The sequence below is a fragment of the Staurois parvus genome, unplaced genomic scaffold, assembly GCF_062004578.1.
Source record: "Staurois parvus isolate SC_StPar_1 unplaced genomic scaffold, SC_StPar_1.0 ptg000056l, whole genome shotgun sequence".
Taxonomy (NCBI): Eukaryota; Metazoa; Chordata; class Amphibia; order Anura; family Ranidae; genus Staurois; species Staurois parvus.
Genome location: NW_028317852.1, coordinates 9,548,392 through 9,568,655, shown reverse-complemented (window position 1 = coordinate 9,568,655; position 20,264 = coordinate 9,548,392). Strand labels below are relative to the sequence as shown.

Here is a 20,264-nt window from a genome sequence, read left to right as displayed (position 1 = left end):
TGTGGTCTTTTTTTGTTTATACCGTGAAAAATAAAAAGCGCACAATTCATCAAATACCATCAAAAGAAAGCTCTATTTGTGTGAAAAAAAGGACGTAAATTTCGTTTGGATGCAGCATTGCATGACCGCGGAATTATCAGTTGCATTAGTGCAGCGCCGAGTAGCAAAAAGAGGCCTGGTCATTAAGGGGGGTAAATCCTCAGGAGGGCAAGTGGTTAAAATTATAGGAGCTGTATATAAACTCTATTGCAATAAACAGGTTTACCAACTAATATACTGGAAGGTGAGCACTACATACATACAGTAGTACAGGTCTAACTATCTGACACTGTGCATGTGACATAATAACAAAAGGACAGAGATACTCTGTCACAAATATTCAGAAACACGTGTGAAGCTGTAAGCCGTGTACCGGGGTGGGCTCCCCAGGATACAGTGAAGTCACGAACGAGGAAAGAAACCCCAACACCAGCTTTTGCCACAACAGAATTTTACTTATATGTGGCAAATAAACACAACCACAAATGCTGGAAAAATACAATAAATTTACATACACCCAGCCCAAAGGCTGAGACCCTTGTGCTGCACAGCACGGCGCCTTCTGATGGATGAAGGTAGAAAGAGTAGTAATTTACCTACTAGTGGGCACAACTAAGCTGCCACACCTTACCCGTTATTACCCTAAAAGAGCAGGAATCAGTGTATGGGTGTATGGTATGGGCTAGCCTGCGGTGCAGTACAACAGTTTACAATCTTACACAAATCTACAGTATTCCCTCTCCCATAACTGGTCCGGTAGCACGTGCCTGAGTATTCCTTCTGAGCTACACGCCAGTCTGGCTTGAGTTTGTAGGATTTTATCAGCTCTCCAATGTGAAATGTCACTAAGTTGTGGAGTCCTTCCAATGATCAGTAACAGCACTTGTGGCCTGACACAAACTGAGACCCTAACTAACTAACTATAGGCCTGGACTCAGTCTCAAGGCACCAACACTGAAATGAGGTGTGTGCACGATTTTACTGGTGACTCTGAACAGAACAAATGTCTCTCCAACAAGCATGCGGTCTCGCCGTATATGTTGCTTAGTTCCTCTGCTCGCATCAACATTCCTGGCAGCAATCTCATCAGCTACCTGGCAGCAATCTCATCAGCTTCACTTAGCTGAAGCTCTGGTTACGGAGGGATGCTCTCACACCTGGATGTCATCTGATTCTCAGCTCACACGACCCCCCCTCATTCACCATTCTCCAGAACATGGCTGCTCTCTCTTCTTCCTGTTCTCTCTCAACTCTGTGTGAAAACTCCACCTCTTCATGAATATAGAAATATCTATGCAGTCTGAGGCTCTGTTAGAAAAACAGTGACATCTTGTAGCTAAACTGCAGAATGTCAGCCAAAACATTTAATTTACTCCACACAAGCAGTATTCAAACAATGAGAGCTGTTTCCCCATCTCACAAAGCTATGGGCAGTTGCAGTTAAACTATTAGACTATTTGCATAAAGATCTCTTCTGGCCTGAAATAAGCAGCATGGACAGGACATTTGACTGAGACTTTCTTTCTCTCCATTTCCTCCTTCTGGGGTTTTTTAAAGGCCAGACTCCCAGAGACAGAAAGTGCTAATACATAATTATACATAACACTGTGATATTAGCAGCCATCAGTAGAGGGCAGCAGATCCCTACACTCCTTGCCAGCAGAAAATTACTTGAGCTCTGTTGTGGACCTTTTGAATTATGTCTCAAAAATATGACTTTATCAAGACATAATATTATATGACAAACAGCTCAGTATAGCCGGATGCTAAGAGTTAATTTTGTCTTGGTTGAACCCTCAAGGATTCTAGTTAAAGAAATGGAGAGAATGGGGGAAGTAAGACTTTTCCAAGACAATAAGACTGTTTGGACTGTCAACAAGGACTATTTGTATATTGAGGTTGAGAAGAATGCATATACAGAAAGTCAAACAAATAGCCAGATAGGACTTCGACTTTCAAACATTTTAACAATAATGAGACGGGAACTCAACTGGTTGAAAGCTTAACCAAAACTTGCAGAGTGTGATGAACTAACAGACCTCTGAAACTATTACAATATACTATTGTTCACCAAGGGTGAAAGCATTAACAGTTGTTTACCATGATTCCAATACAAGAGCCAGGCAAACAAAGAGTTTTTCCCTACACATAGAAAATGTTGATTCTAAAACAAAGAGGTGAAATTCAGGACATTTAAGCCTAAAAATTGACTGTATATAATTACAAAGATATATTACAAAAACATATTATAAATGAGATGTTATGGATTTTACACACCACTAAATATTCAGCAATGGGAACTATATATCACTAACTTGAGTATTGAGATGATGGAAAGTAAGATGTATTATAAACTAGCATCAGTTACATGTCTTATCAGGAAACAAACAGGATGGTATTTCAAGAAGGAATAACTGAATATACACCTATATTCCATGGTCCCTATTTAGAATATTATAGGTATGATCACTTATATCTGGAAAAAGACGTATATTTAATTCCTGAAATTACCTTAAGATTCCACCCAAGGTGAGTCATCTCAAATACTCAAATTGTTCTATGATACATGACCGCCACCTGGCGGGCAGGTGAGAAATAGCTTATGTACACACATTTCTCAACTAGCCAATCAAGAAGCCTGGTGGGAAGGTATCTTAGAACAATGGATTAGTGGATATAAAAGCCCTTGTACCTTTAACAAAGAAAAACCTCATGAAAAAAACCTCATCAGAAGACCTCATCAAGAAAAACTCATCAAAAGAAAAGACCGCAGCAAAAGAAAACCTGACTGAAGAAGATCTCTGCTGAATAACTACTCTTCCATACTTTCAAACTTCCTAAAACTTTACTAAATTTCTAAATCTCTATCCTTATAACTTCCTACATTTTCCCATACTGAATACCTATCACTTGCCCTATAATATCAGTCTAAAGGCGTTCCACTGCCAGCTAAATCCACGGGAGAGTTGCCTAGTCTGAATGCCGGGTGCGGTGAGATTGTTTATTTGATTTTGTATTACCTATTTTCTCTGTGGTGTGGAATCATAAAATTATCTTAGTGTATCACAACAATATTGGGTAGTTAGATATATGTAGAGAGATCCTGTTTTACTGTTAAAAATTGTTTGTTGCCATATTATAATTTTTTTCCATATTTCATAATTTATTGAATATTAATAACCAGAGTATCATATATCAAGGGCTTGCTTCTTGCAATCCTATGGCCACGGCTTGTGAGAACATAACCTTTGAGATATTCGAAATCATTAATTATTAATAAATTTAATAAATAATCATATCATTTAAAAATTGTGATATTGATGTAATTAGTTAGAAACCTTATTATTGTGTTTTACATTGGTAGGATATATTTTTGATTGTGTGTACCAATATTCATTTATCACCAGTCTTTTGCGTTTTGTGTTAATATATATATAATTTTTGTACATAAATAAATTTTTATATTTATCTATTATAAGGCAAATTTTGTGTGTATGGTACGAAATCATATTGGCTAAAAGAATTCAAGGTATAATAATAAGTGGTGATCAAATTATCAAGGTGTCCAAATTATTGGTTTACTAAATATTTGCCGTATTTTAACGGCTGGAGGCACTGTAATATTTCATCTAAGGGAAAGGGACACGCCCTTTATAAATAATATATATCCTTACATAAACCACCACAGCTCCCATTCTGCATATTTAGGAGTCAGTTGATCTGTGTCTCTTTATTGGGGTGATGGGCCTTCAAACTCCATCTTATCAGTGTTCTGAATATTTATAACATGCATACTTTAGTTCCTGAGTTGTACCACACACATTTTGATTTGTCAATATTGACATAAGCTTGCTGAAATAATGATGCATGTTTTGCATCAATGATGAGCACACAATTGATTAACTGGCCAAATAAATCTATTAACATAAATATATATGGCACTGTTTTCAGATTCTTTTCCTAAGGTTAAGTGAGGACACACAAATAGACCACACATCTTTCATCCACACAGTGCAAGTGACATGCTGTGGTTTGTGTGTTTATATGAGTCTTGATTTGCTAAGTCACTTTGCAGTAAAATGTATACACGTATTTGTCATAGAACAGCACATTTAAAATAAACCTTTTTTAAAGAAAAATATGCTACCATTGCTGGCTTCCTTCTAAAAATGCTAGTTTCCTGGTTGTATCACTTAACTTTGGCATCAACTCTTTTCCATTAGAGGGTGCTTTTAATGGCTAAGTGCAATTAAAGGATAAGTTCCCCTTTTAACAAAAAAAAAAAAATTAAATGCATTAAATTGCAGGTAAAAAAAGTGTATTTTTTAATTTTTGTTTCTGGAGCCTCTAAAGCAGTGCACCAGTGATCAGCAGATCGCTGGTGCCATGCAGGTCTCCCCCTGACCTGTCAGTTTATCTGTGTGCCTGTACACCTTGTATGGGCTTTCAGATACTTACTGATGGGAAGACTCAATAAACTACTATGGCGCTCCACATCACCATGGTAGTTCATTGAGAAGCCAAAAGCTGCAAAGGCTGTAGGAACTTGTAGTGTTCTCATTCATAGCCCCTCACAGCCGCGTTTTTTCATTCATCCATTGACAGATAACAAACAGACTGCAATAGATTCTGATGGACAAACAGGTGTCAATGGAGGAGCATCCATTTATCATATGTTTACATCCGCATCTGTTCCGGTACAGTTCAAGGGTATGTTCAGATCCATTAAAATAGATGTGAATGGACGTTAACGGACTGCGCCCGCTCAGTTACTAATAAATTAATCAATTATGTTTTTTAAATGTATTGTTTGTGAAGTCAACGTATGACCCAGGTATTGGTCATACAGTAGTAAGTACATTCACTTCCTGGACATGGAGAACATGGCCAAAGATGTCTCCCAGGAGCTCCTTACCTGGTGCATAAAAGGCCAGGCTTGTGGGACACAAAATGTTGTGAACACAGTGACAACACAGCAAGAAGAAATAATTAGGAAGAAATATTTCAAATTGTGACACTAAATTGGTCCATAATAAGTGTCATATATCTGCAGCATGCTCCCAATCAGGGGCTGACTGGCAATTTTTTGCCCAGTGTGCAAGTACAACCTAGAGGTTCATGGTGCAGTGACTTGGCCCCCCTCCTCTCTCTCTTCCCTGGCTATTTCCACGGCTGGATTAAAGCAGAGTTTTGGCGCATGCCACCCCTAAAAAATTACAAATACTGTAGCTGCTGACTTTTAATATTAGGGCACTTATCTATCCACTTACCTATCCAGGTGTCCAGCATCCAGTGTCCTCACCCTGAGCCGATTCTTCAATCGACTGTCGGGTGCTGGCGCCACCATCTTGACTAAAGGAAACTGGCAGTTCCCTACTGCTCATGCACAAAGCACGCTGTGCTTTATGAATGGGCCACAGTCCTCTGGGACCTTGGAAGTGTCCCAGAGGGCTGTGGGGGGCAGGGAAAATGTTTGGGTCAGTTCGCCGCGGCAGGTCAGAGCCAGGTACCCACTTCCCCTTGCCCCCAAAATGTGCCAGCAGGGGGGAAGGAGGGGAGTAGGCAGAAAAAAGGAGCTTCCACTTTTCGGTGGAACTCCACTCTCCACTCTAAGAGCATTATAGGCCTGGTACTGAGAATTTTTGGTGGGCCTAATGGGACTCCTATTTACTGTACCACAGCTGACATCCTCACAAACACATATGAACCTCAGGATAAAGTATCATTTTTAAAAAATAAATGCTTCCATTACATATGCTTTTGTACACACAAAAAGGATATCATTTAATCTGACAGATCTTACCTTAAAGAAGAACTTAATTAAAACCAGCAGCTGTTGAGACAATGAGCACCTGGGTGAGGACAATGTAATGTACAACATAATGTATAGAGTACAGGGGTCAGGAGTAAGTAACCTGCAAAACAGCATATAGAGTGCTGTTGTCAGGATGAACCTGAACCATAATGTTCTGGGGGATTCTGATGTAAGGGGAGTTCTGAGAACCCCGATTTAAGGGAGAATGATGTGGACTTTTCAGAGACCCCCTTACATCAGGGCTTACAGAGTTCTCCCTTACACTGCCATTCCTCAGTCCCCCACAATCTAGGCACTACAAGCCCCAGTATAGCAGACTGTCATACCTCAGTCCCCTACAGAGGGCACTGCAAGTCCCAGCATAGTGGGCTGCCATACCTTACTGAAGAATGGCAGCCCACAATGCTGGGACTTGTAGTGCTGTCTGTAGGGAACTGAGAAATGGCAGACTACTATGCTGGGACTTGTAGTGCCCTCTGTAGGGGACTTACTCAATCCCCCATAGTCTAGGGCACTACAAGTCCCAGCATAGAAGGCTGCCATTTCTCAGTTCCCTATGCTGGGACTTGTAGTTTCCTCTATAGGAGACTGAGGAATGGCAGACTACTATGCTGGGACTTGTAGTGCCATCTGTAGGGGACTGGCGAATAACAGTCTGCTATGCTGGGACTTGTAGTGCCATCTGTAGGGGACTTCCTCAATCCCCCACAGTCTAGGGCACTACAAGTCCCAGCATAGCAGGCTGCCATTTCTTAATCCCACACAAAGGGCACTACAAGTCCCAGCATATCAGGCTGCCATCAGTGCCATCTGTAGGGGACTGGCGAATAACAGTCTGCTATGCTGGGACTTGTAGTGCCATCTGTAGGGGACTTCCTCAATCCCCCACAGTCTAGGGCACTACAAGTCCCAGCATAGCAGGCTGCCATTTCTTAATCCCACACAAAGGGCACTACAAGTCCCAGCATATCAGGCTGCCATCAGTCCCCTAGATCCCCACACACAGCACAAGGAGACCACAGTGGCAGCCTGCCACCCCTCAGGCTCACTCCCTGGCTGCCATAAATCGCACCCCTCCCTACTCTCTCCTTATATCAGTGTTCTCCTAGTGGGTCTCCCACCAGAGTCTCGGCTGCAAGTTTCACTGCTAGGCCAGGGGAAGGGAGCGGAGCAAGTTTGAATAGGAGATGGAAGTTTCATCCTCCTCCTCTGATGCAGGGCCTCTGCGTGCACTTCATTGGTTGTTAGTACACTAGGTGATCCTAGCAACCAATAATTTTGACAGGCATGTCAGTGGGTGGGATCTCAATGTAAACTCCTGAGAGGACACGGAGGTCAGTCCACCTCTGCTCATTCCATATTTACAAAAAAAAAGTCTGAGGCGGAAGTGGCCTTTTACAGGGTATCAGAGCGGCCCGGGGGCAATTGTCCGACCTTGCTCCCACTAACTCTTGTCAGTGTTTTGCTGTAATCATGACATTACTGTTTGATAAAGAAAAGTTGGACTGCTATGCATATCACTTGTGATTGATGTACTGATCAATCTCTCATTGCAGCTGAGCAAAACCATGTAGCAGTCTGCATTGTATGTACTGTGATTTTACATTTGTAGTAATGCATGTGAAGTTGAGGTCAGTGCACATCCTTTCTGGCCTGTCTGATGAAGTGCGTATCTCGTCCATAAAGGACATCATTGCTGTGTCCATCTCAACACAAGATGCCCTTGTTTCAGGATCTTTGTGAAAGGCCAAGGCATACTAACTCCTCCACAGACTAATGGAGGAGAGTACTAGTGGTTATATACTGAAAACCCAGTATGTGCGGTTCTGTAACAAACTTCTGTGCCTGATATCCACTCATGCAAAAGATCACCTCATTATTGGGGGGTAACTTTAATTTAGTTGGGACCCTGCTCTGGACTTCTCCTCTAAGAAGCATCCACGTCACCAAGCTCTTAATCATCTGCTTTGTCAATGGGATCTATATGATGTCTGGCGCTGCCAACATGGACTTTACTTACTATTCACCTTCACAAAATTCCTACTCATAAATAGATCTATTTCTAACCGATAAATTGACTCTCCAAAATGTCCTGTCCACCAGCATTGGGAACATCACATGGTCAGACCACGCCCCTATCATTCTGGAACTTGGTTCTTCCAAAACTCGATCTCCTGATCTGTGGAGGCTCAATTAGTCATTATTGGCTGATCCTTCCATCTGTAGCCAGATAACCCAAGCTCACCGGAAGTTTTTCGAGCTCAGCGATACACCACACATCCTTTTGTCTTATGGTCTACATATAAGGCATATACGCATGGCATTCTTCTTAAATTGTAAGTTTATGTCCAACACTAGAGGACAAAATAAATTGATGAAGTGCTAGCCTCTAGTAAACACAAAGGGAGCCTACATAAATCAAAGCCTTCCGCTTCACTAACCTCTGCACTCTGCAGAAAGACAAAAATTGTGCTCCCTTCTCCTTAATAAATATGAAACCAACCTAAAGCTCTCTATGCCTTGGGTAATAAAGCTAGAGCTCTTTTCGCTAAGCAAGTTAAAGTGTTACTCAACCCAGGACCCTGCATTCACTATATCTGGTCTCCCACAGTACACAGAACATGGAAATGCAATTATTTTAATAAATATAAACTGCTAAATACCTTTTCTCATCAGCCATTAGAGCAGTCTTGTGACTTCTATCAGTGTCCAGCAGAGCACATGTTAAAGCTTTTAGGAGGAGTTTTCATTCTACTCTAGGAAGATGCAGGACCCCTGACCTCTGTCTGGACAGTGCTGATTGGCCCTGTGCTATTCACCTGCACTCTCCCAAGACAAAAAAAACCTCTCTAGCAATACACAACAAACTGAGCATGTGCAGAGTGTCTACACACAATATGTCTTATCAGGAGATAAGAGGGGGACACTGGAAGAAGGGGGGATCAGAGATGTCAGGATCACACATCCTTTTTACACAATGCACAGAGGTTCAACAGTGAGTATAACAAGCATGCTTTGCTGCATATACAGACTGATTTTATTGTTGTGGGATTAGTAACACTTTAAGCTGGAAAGAGCTAAAACCAAAATAGCCTCATTATATCATACTTCTTCCAAAAACTTACTTACAAATTCTCAAGACATAGCTAATGCTTTCAGCGAGTAGTATTCTTCCCTGTACAATTTAGCATCTGACCCCACTACACTACAACTTTCCAATGTGGCAAATTGATCAATTTCCCATCACTCTAAATTTGATCAATTTCCCATCACTCTCCTCAACACAAGAACAACTATCATTGCCCTTTATTGATATGGAGATTATGGACGCAATCAAATCCCTCCCCATTTATAAGTCAACAGTTGAAGATGGCTAATGAATACTAATGAATACTTTAAACAATTTTCCAATCTTCTATCACCACACTTAGCTACCCTGTTAAATTTTACCTCATCCTCTTGCTTCTTCCCTGCTGAAATGTTAATGTTTACTAATACGACCATTCTTAAACCTGGTAAAGATCCCCTATATACTGCCACTACTACAGACCTACATCCCTATTTAACACAGATATAAAGCTCTTTGCCAAGTGTCACGGTATGGGTTCTCTGCCAGTCCCAGTTATTAATTCCTTTATTAATCCCTTGTGTCCAGAGGAAGTGCATCCTCAAATTAGTATTCTACTCCTGTGTGCCAAATGCTCTTAGCTGTAATTAATGTGCCCCCTCCACCCCACCCTCCTCTGGCCAAAAGGGCCCCAAATTCAATTAATGTATTCTCCCCACTGTCATCCTGTTTACAGCTACAAACTCAATTATTGTGTTTCCTTGTCCATCCTGTCCAGCCTGTTTGTGCCCAAATGTAATTGTTGCTATCTCTCCTCAGAGATAGCAGGTTCACACCTCGTGTGAACCTCCTGTGGGGAATGTCCGGGTCCCGGCGTCACAGTGACGCCACATGGTCCGGACGTTCGTATCGCCCGGACAAAGGCCGCGCTCATGTGAGCGCGACCCGTGTCCAGGGGGGTGTGCCTCGTTGCCAAACAACGGGGCACGCGGCCCACGGCCCGCCCCAGTTACCAGGACAACCGGGAAGCATCTAACACCGGATTAAGAGACCGGTGCTAGTCTCTCCCGATCATCCACTCTGCTGTGCAGCCACTGAGGGATCCCAGCTGCGGCGGGACTCTAGTGTCCAGACTCTGCCTAAGCCCCATTGGAATAAGGCGGATCCCAGAAGCTACATCAGCCTTGCCTGAGACGCTGCCAACTCTGCCTGAAACTACCACATCAGCTCTGCCTGAGACTACCACATCAGCTCTGCATGAGTGTATGCTTCCCCTGTGTTATCTGAACTGTTTATGAACTGCCTCCTACCTCCCTGTTGGAATACAAACTGCTGTAGGGACTTTACCTTTGCCCACCGGGGCTGGATTACAAGTATTTTGGGCTCTCTCTCTCTGCACTACTCCCCATTGAGTGACTGTTGTCTGTTTTAATAAAGCTTTAAGTGTTTGCTGTCTGCCTTGTGTGTTCTGTCCTGCCTACCCTCCGTCACATACAGGTTATTGTCTGAAGACTTATGCCCTTGGTGTCCTCACTGATCCACTCTGACAAAGTTGGGTTTATTCCTGGATGACAGGCCCTAGACGCAACCAGGCATTTAATGACCTTGTGCACCATTGCAATACTAGTAAAACACCTTCTCTGCTCCTCTCCTTAGATGCAGAGAAGGCGTTTGACCGAGTTCATTGGGAATTCCTCAAGGCAGTCCTACACAAATTTGGCATCCACAGCTGGTTTCATTCTGCCATACTTTCTCTGCCATACTTTCTCTCTATCCTAACCCTTGTGCAAGAGAACTGTCATCAGGAACCCTATTGGCCCCTTTCAATATCACTAATGGAGACTATCTCCCTTAATATTCACACTATTAATGGAGCCCCTTGCAGTTAAAATGCGTTCTGATACCTTAAATTCTGGAATTCCCTTCCATAACACTGAGCATAAAGTAAATTTATTTGCAGATGACCTGATCCTTATGATCATGAACCCAGATCTCTTCCATCCATACAGGCAACACTTGACATCTTTAGCACCATATCATATTACAAACTCAATGCTACCAAGTCACTACTGCCAGCCATACATTTGAATTCAACTGATATTGAATGTATAAAAATGAACTTTCCTTTTTTGGGGCAAAAAATTCCATCCCTTACCTAGGTATCCAGAGCCCTTCCTCTATCTCAAAATTATTTGATGCGACCCATGAACATTTTCTCCACAATCAACCCCCAGGCTCATTTCACTCCTTTGGTCTCTCGAAACTTGGTAGAATAGCTGCTTTAAAAATGCTAATACTCCCTAAAATGTTATACCTCTTGAGAACTCTCATAATCTCCCTTCCGTCATATTTTTTCACCTCTATCCAACGTCACCTCATATGTATGGGACTCAAACCATCCTAGATGTGCAAACTACATACTAACTGGACCCTATAAAAGAGGATGTGCCGGACTTCCACTTACTGTATAAAATCTTACTACTATGGGTCACTTTTAAACCAAATATACTACTGGTGGCACCCTACTGAATGGAAAATGTGGTCAGTTATGGAGACCAATCTCTATCGTCCATCTGAACTCAAGTGAACATTGTTGACCATCAGTGTCAGACTTTCGTTACTAACATCACCAAATCCCACACACATGACGTCATTTAAAGTGTGGAAAGAGCTTTCTACACATTCCTCGTCTTCCCTCCCCTTAGATAAAATACTCCTACCCCTTGAATCCCTATACCATTCCATTCCTGACCTCAACATATCTCAATGGCACAAGCATAACATTACCCACCTTGATGACCTTTTCCTTGACCAGAAACTCAACACCCTAAACTCCCTCTGTGAGGATTATAACTTGCCCTCATCTGAGGCATTTATCAATACTTGCATCTCCTATTATCTACACTGCACCAATCTACAGACTGCGACACATCTACCTTCGTATGCTCTATTTCCAGTCCCAGTATCCCAAAAAAATTATATCTCTTTTTTATACCATTCTCAACAATGACCGACCATACTCCCAGGGCTCACAACTACACAAATGGGAGACAGAGCTGGGTGAGACGTTCTCTACAATAATGTGGCAAAAAGCAATCAGAGCCACCAGCATAGCATCTCACTGCTCAGACCACTGGGAGCCTTACCTAAAACATTACACCGGTGGTACTTAATGCCTTTCAAACTTCAAGCAAAAATCTATCCAAACTGATACCTAATGTGTTGGAGACTATGTGGTGACGTAGACACACTAGTCCATAAATTATGGTCTTGTAAATCTCTGAGATCATATTGGCACATCTCAGGCCTCCAAGTAGACCCTAATCGTGCTCTTTCATCACTACATATTGGTGTAGAGACATTTCCTCCCAGCTCAAGATTCATAATAATTCACTTACTACTAGTGGCTAAGTTAAGTATCACCAGACTATGGCGTACTATGACTTCCTCATCTATTACTAACACAATTGATTTGAACTTTAAATGTGATATGGAGAGAATACTCGCTCACAAAAATCTTTGCATGCAACACTTCTCCAATCATTGGACCGCATGGCTTTCCCACCCCAGATGTACCTCAGCGTTAAGTTAATACAGTACTTTGATATCCATGGGCTCCCTTTTCTCCTCCTCCCTTCCTTCCCCACTTCCTCATTCCCCACCCACCCACCTTTCCTATTTCTCCCGCCCTCTAATTACAGAGTTATTGAACTTGTGATAATTGGTACCTTTCCATGTTTTTTTCTCTCCTCTTCTATTACACGGGTGTTATAATATTTAATACCTTTTTATAGTGAAATGTTCCTCTCACAGCGAATTATGCTATTTTTTTAAAACATTTTTGCCACTATAGAGACCAGTTATATACATGATTAATGCATACTTTGTACTTTTGAAAATTCCTCCAATAAAGATATATTGAACATTAAAAAACAATACATAGCTAATGCTTTATGCCAAAAGCCTTATATTTATAAGTTACCTTCAAAAGGAATAGCTGTATGTCATTTATGGGGAATAAGATTACCTATATCCCTCTTTTGTAAGACTGGCATCGATCCACATGTATCTGTTCATAAACAAACAATACATCAAAATCAATACCCAGTGAAGCCCACAAAGTGGTCTAAATAATCCACTGTCCACCAAACAAGTATAATATTACCTGACTTGTACACCAGGCAAAGTTCCACCAGTGTGTCTACTAGTCTGTGCGAGAGGGTTACTGATATACCCCTATGAACGCTGACCCGCCCGCCCAACATCCAGTATGGCACGAGGGGATAACATCAGCATGTTGCCCAAACCATCACACATGCACAAGATGGCGCCCAGAGCATAGGATTCATCCATTGAAGAAGCCCTTGGTTCGTGCCCTACCACAGTATAGGCAGCTGCAGACCCATGGGCATACTAAATGCTGCAGGAACACTTCACATGAGATGGAACAACAGTAGAGCAATGCCCAAAGCATGGATGGTGGGAAAATCTCACACCCCCACCCTCAGGGGTAGGGATGTGTGTGTGCCCACCCCCAAACCAAAACACAGGTCCCAAACAGCCATTTTGTAGAAGACCAAATGTAATAACTTGCACATCTGACATCAATATTATGTTTATACAATACAATCCAACCAACCAAACTGAGCAATGCAATAGTCAAAAGAAGTAGCTGAGAAAATACGGGGTCTATTACAGATGTGGCAAATTCAAACCTACAGATAACATAAAGGCCAAATAGGAGGGGCTAATGAACACTTTTTAGAGACCCCTTACCCTATAGATGATAGAAATGAGTGAGGGGCTAAAAAAAACCTAAGTAGAAAACTATAAAAATGGTTTAAAGCTAAGTGCCTCATTAAAGCCAGTAAGATAAGCATTTATTTAGCAAGTAACCTTTAATAGATAAAGTCATCTGGCCTCATGTTGTAAAATTCTTTTGTCAAAATCTCCACCCTATGGATCCACCAATATGTGTTCCAGTGCTGCAAATTTAATGACACTGTGTCATGCTTGTGAAACAGTGCCACATGCCTGCCAGTAGGCATGGAGAGCTTATTGGTTTTTACATAATATATGTGATCTTTTATCCAGCACAAAAAAGGGCACTTGGTTTTCCCCAAAAAAAAGGCCCCACACTCACAAAATATAATATATACAATTCCCACTGTTTGGCAGTCCACATGATACCGTAACGCATGCATAGGGCCATCTGGGAGATAACAAGTTTGATTTTCACATATGCATTCCATCCACAATAATTGCAAGACCCACATTTCCAAGTGCCATGAAAATGTAAATTTGCCTCATCCACAGTACCAGTTTCAAAATGACTTTTAGTGACTTTATCCCTAACTGACCGAGCTCTACGATAAGTAATTTCAGGGTAGTCTTTTACATATTTCTTTAGGATAGGGTAATTAATTAGCAAGTACTAGTGCTTCTGCAGTATATGGCAAACCTGTACATGCTGTCTATTCAATGAGGTTATGCTGTAAGCCTAACTGTGTCTGGTAGATTTTTTTTTTATTCTTACTTTTTAATAGAATCTCCTCCCCCATCCTCTTTTGAACCCTATTAAATGACTTCCTCAACATTGTTTTTGAATAACCCTTGGCTAATAGCCTATCTCTTAGGGTATACATGTCTGATTTAAAGTGCTGTTCATTTGAGCATATGCGTCAAAGCCTGAAGTATTGGCTATATAGGATACTTTGTATGAGGGGCTGGGGATGAGTACTCTCCACATAAAGCAGGGTATTGCCAGGTGTAGGCTTCCGGTATAACGTTGTTCCTATGGACCCATCCTCATGTATCAAACTTTGGGTATCGGCAAATGTAATACGATGAAAACTACATTTCATAGAACATTTCAAATAAAATTTATTAGTTTCCAGAGTTTGCATAAATTCCTGACGTTTTGGCTAGTCCCCATTCAAAACATGACAGCGTCATCAATGTAACGATACCAATGCAGTCCAAAAATTTTGCATACTCCTCTGAGAACACCGATATCTCCCCCCCCCCCCAACCCGTACAGGCTTGGATAAGATGGCTCACAACAAGTGCCCATAGCCACACCCTGTACTTGGAGGTTGTGGGAGCCGTAAATTATGAATACATTTTGTGAGTATGTGTTCCAGCATTGCCAGAATAAACTGATTGGTAATTTTGGTTATGTGCTTTCTATCTATTCGAAAACTATACCACATGATTCATGGTCCTGATGAAGCTAGCAAAATGCATTGACCTGTGGATTAGGACCTATCTATCTCATATCACCTGGGTTGGGTGTATATAGTATATAGATCTATCTGTCCCAATCTCTTTGTGCTATTGTTTTTATAACATTTTGCTGTATATGACACTATGAGGTGTTCATTTTTGTGAATTTTCAAATGTATGTTTTATTGAGATATGTAATACAAATTTTCTATATTTTTAATTTTGTCTTGTGATGTGCCAGTAAATTCCAATAGCTGTTGTGGGGTTGTTTTCCCACATTCTTTTCTGTTTGTACTAGTGGTTATAGACTTTTTGCTTTGGCCCTTTTTATTTATCATTTTGCTCACTGTGTCTTACAGGAAACAAAATGAACACCAGATGGTGTTTTCTCAGAGATCGGTTTAGAAGAGATTTAATGGATGAGATGTCGAAGTGGTTCCGGAGCTATAAAAAAAGAAAAAAATCAGTCAACTTTGAAGTGTCATTCCTAAGGAAAGTCATGGACATTAGATTGTAAGTGAAGTTTGGATGTTCCATCTGCAAAGCACAAAATGTTGGTCTCTCTGTGTTAAGGTTTTGTGACCATATGTTCAATTCCTTTTTTATTTAGTACATTATCAAACATCTCAAAGGGTGAGGACAACCCTGAAGATAAACAGTGAAAGGAGGTGAGGAAACCATTACTCAAGAGGGAGAAGGCCAGTCCCAGTCTGTGGAGGAGATAGCACGTCTGTGCACTTCACAAAGATCGTACATCTAAGTATACTATTGAATAATAAGCATAATCAGATGTACACCAAGGCATCATTGCTGTGCTCAAATGCTATATTATCCTCTACAGGTTAGTCATGACAGGACAACAACATCAAGATACTCTCAACATGGGAAAAGGCCTGAAAATAATGAGATGGACAAAGCCGTGAAGCCCTTCATGGACGAGATGACCACCTCTAGAAGACAAGAGAGAAAGGATCCATTCTGTGATCCCAATAACGCAAATGTGTCCTTCCTGGGGACAGTTTATTATGTGCTAGAAAAAGCCCCAGTAGAGAGGCAGCTGGAGATCAATCTGGGTATATTTAATTATGTGGGGGGATGTGTTGAAGCTTCCATGTCTGGAAGTCCATTGCCTAATATTAGCCAACTTGATCCCCCTCAGAGGCCATACCCTCAATATCCGTATGAGTTCCCATATATGCTAAGCCAGCCATATCAATCAACCTATCCACAACCCCCTTTCAATTCATACAGCACTATACAACATGCCCAGAGGCCTCCTTATGCTGGTTCATCTTCTGCTCAGTCCTCACAGGGAACATATCCTCCAAGGTTCAATCCGCAGCTCACATTCCTCAGATGGTTCACAAGCACTTAGCCAATCCAGCTCTGGGTCTTCTTCCCAACCTTCTTCCTCATTTTGCCCATCCCACACCTGTTTTTATCAGGATTTATAACTGACCAGCAGAAAAAGTTTTTATTAGGTTTGCAGAGTTTATGCATTGTGAAAACTTGCTTCAATAAGTAAAAAGGAAACAAAATTAAATTTAAAAAAAAACTTTATTTTGTATAAAGTTTGTGAATTTTGTATAGATGTTCCTACGAAAAACTGGATATAAAAAGCAGAATAAAACAAATCTGTTTTGAACATATGTTAATTTTTGTATATTTGATGCTATCAAACATAAAACATGAAATACCAATCATCTAATTAACAAAATGTAATTATTTCACATATTGCAATCGATGATATTTTTAGATGAACTAATACAAATAGCAAATTTGTACAGCATCACACGTATTGCCTTGAAACCTCTCTTGCTGGAGGTAAGAAAGTAGTCGGCAAACTTTGTCCCATATGGCTATGTTTGAGCTACATGATCTTACTCTGTTATACTGTACGTGGCCAGGTTGAACTCTTTCTCAAGGTTTATTCCCTCCTTATCCTGAAAAATAGTATGAAGAATGCAGCAGGCCTGAATTACTAATTCAGCATTCTTTAGGCTGAGTTGCAAGGTTGCTTGGAAAATGTGCCATTTACTTGACAATATGCCAAAAGCACATTTAACGAGGCCCCTTGGTGACTCAGCCTGTTGTTAAAGATCCTCTCCTTATTGTCCAGATTACTTTTCGCATAAGACCTAAGCAGGTATCTGGAAAGTGCTAAGACCTCATCTGCAACCAACACGAAAGGCAGATCTGATCCTTCTGTGTCAAGCAGAGGCCCTGCCTGAATTGTGCTTCTTGCAGTCTTCTACCAATTACAGACTCCTGGAACACTCTGGAATCAGAACTGCTGCCATATGCCCCAATCTCCATAGCTATACATTTATAATTGCTATCACAGATAGCCATGAAAACCAATAAAAATTATTTCTTGAAATACAAATCTTGTAACTGAACCAGGAGGCAGTTGTATACAGATATGCTTTCCATCGAGGGCTCCTATGCAGTTTGAGAAGTTTGCCCAATTCCATAAATCACCTGTTAATGGCATTGCTGATGGACACAGCTCTTCCCAGATGGCTAAGCAGGTATCATGCTCTATCTTCAAAATAGTTAAAATGCCCAATAGGAAGTTATGATATAAGGAGGTATGGGACTGGCCAGCTGCAAGAAACCAAACAATGCACATCTTTTTAAGCCTCTTTTTGCAGCAGCACTCAAGGTTAAAATACCATTTAAGAAACATTCATTAAGACATATATATATATTTGTTTTTTTTTCATTTATTTTAATTTAATTCCTGAGGACAGTACTGTTTACATTTAAATACTAGACCATAATAACAAAAAAAGAAATTTACACATTTGATAAATAAATACCTCACTAACAGATGTTCTTCTGCAGGCACACATCTGCTGATGTTGGCATGTATTCACTGCAGCCGTGGGTGCAGCTTGTCTAGTAAATAGTCAAGTGTGGCTACGGTCATCCTGGTGAAGATGAAAAGCTCCATAGGGTACTGTTGGAGATGAGTATAGTGCAGAGTCACAAAACCTTAAAGAATAATGTTACACCCATATTCAGGACTGGCCCCGCCCTCTTAACCCCCCGATCCCTGATTTGACAGCTGTCAAATTTTGAAATTGAATGAAAGACAGAAGTCCCAACAGCCTTAATGGCTGTCGACTTGTAGTTCCCAGTTAACTGTGGAGTGCCATGGTAGCTCATTCATTCTTCCTGTCAGTATATCTGCTTGCTCGTACAGCCCATACAGGCAAGCAGATGTACTGACAGATCTGCAGGAGACCTGCATGGTACCATCTACTGATCACTGGTGCAATGCTTTCCAGGCTCCTTGGAAATGCACATTTTGCAAAAAATGTGCAGTTATTATTTTTTACTTAAAGGTGAACTTATCCTTTAAGACAGCCTTTTTAGAAGCACAGGGTGGGTTCAATATTTACGATGTCTCCTAGCCACAATCTTCTTTTTCAGGCTCTCCAGTCTCCACATGACAATGTCACGCTGTCCCAAAAATTGTGTGAATCCATTGCTAAACTGAAGCACAAACCAGCTAACACACACCAAGGAAAGAGCAAGGACAAAGTGAAAAACACACTCACTCACTGAAACCGCAGCTGATGGAAATGGATGCAAAAATGGATGTAAACCGATGCATTGATGGTGTCACGGTCTGGAGTCAAGCTCAGAGGCCAGTAGTTATAGCAGTGGAGCAGCAACGACTACAAGCGGGACAGGTACAAGCAGGTCACTCTGGTGGATGACACAGGTTTACCTGAGGTGCTGGGTCTAAGTACTAATGGTATTCATCAGAGCTCCTGATGGTGGAAATTAGTTTTACTGTGTGTTAGTACCAGGTCGTGATCCTCAGCCCCACCAAGAGGCGAGCAAGCCGGGTAGGGTTGCACCTCATCCCTTTAAATCTGAACACATATTAATTACACAGGTTTTGTAGCTGATTAAGGTGGTAAATAAACTCACTTTGTGCTTTATCTGCATTAACTTAGTCTCAGTACCTGTGTCATTAATATGTGTTCAGTTTTAAAGTAATGAGGTGGCAACCCTAAAGCCAAGGTCCAGTAGCAGATAAGCAGGTAGGGATCAAGCAAAAGCGTAGTCAGTAAACAAGTCAAAGGTAAGTAACAAATAGTTGCAGGTTGGGATTAGGCAGAAGCGTGGTCGAGGAACAAGGTCGGTTAACAAAGGGGAGCAAAGATACAGACGGCAGCAGGAGAAAAGAGAGAGATATCAGTTGGAGAGGGAACAATAATCTGGCAAACAGGAAGTTCATGGGAAGAGCTAAAAATTCAAGATTTAAGGCAGGATCATTCCAGGAATTGTGCAAAGAACTGGCCAGTATTCCAGGTGGCTCAGCAAGAAGAGCTATTACCAGAAACAGCAGAGGACCCAGGTTCAAGTCCAGGCTCTGACAGATGGATGTTAACAGATACATTGGTGGAAATTAACAGAATGAGATGGATGGGTATGGAATCAGTTTCTAATGTAGCTTAACTGTTGATGCCCATGTGAAAGGGGCCTAATAGAACAAGCTGAAGTTAGAAGTTGATTGGCTATCATGTACAGCTGCACCAGATTTTGCACTTTCCAGTTTTAGTAAATTAATGCCTATATGTTCCTGTTAAGAAATTTTAGGCCAGAGAATGTACTTTGTTGGTGGAAATGTACAGTAAATCTGCAAAGGAATGTGAACAAGCTACACAACATTACTAATATTTTAAAGGTTAACTCCAGCCAGATTTTTGTGTTTGTGTGTTCATGTGTTATTATGGACAGAGGGAGGGAAGGATAGCAAAGGGTTTTTTTTTATAATCTGGAGTTTTAGCAAGGAGGTTGCTTCTCACTTTTGTACAAACAAATGGCAACCACCCCAACCTATGACTGGCCTTTATGGCAAGGAGCACATAGAAAAGTGATGCATGTAAAAAAACAACAAACAAAAATTCCCAGCTCATTTACCAGCCAGCCTGCAAGAAACTGAATTAACCTTTTGTAGCACCCTCCTCGATAGGTGCTAGGATATGTAGACTATAGTCGTTTCCTCTGCTTAACAGGAGAACTGTTAGGAAAATCTACTTAGGCTTTCTGCTTGACCACAGGTCAGGTGCAATGCTTTGGCCAATCACAGCACAATAA

General features: G+C 41.2%; 1 protein-coding gene across 2 annotated transcripts in view; it reads left to right on the top strand.

Annotated features, from left to right (window-relative positions):
• Positions 1-16,729, top strand: part of LOC149469991 (suppressor of tumorigenicity 7 protein homolog) — a 281,605-nt gene extending 264,876 nt beyond the window's left edge. The window contains exons 13-15 of one of the 2 annotated variants that reach the window (XM_089668327.1): positions 15,506-15,659; positions 15,757-15,814; positions 15,988-16,726. In XM_089668327.1, coding sequence (XP_089524453.1) covers positions 15,506-15,659; positions 15,757-15,808 — 206 coding nt within the window. In that variant the 3' untranslated portion in view covers positions 15,809-15,814; positions 15,988-16,726. Of the gene's footprint in view, positions 1-15,505; positions 15,660-15,756 lie in introns of both variants that reach the window. The other variant, XM_089668326.1, reaches the window with a different exon arrangement.
• The last annotated feature ends 3,535 nt before the right edge of the window (positions 16,730-20,264 follow it).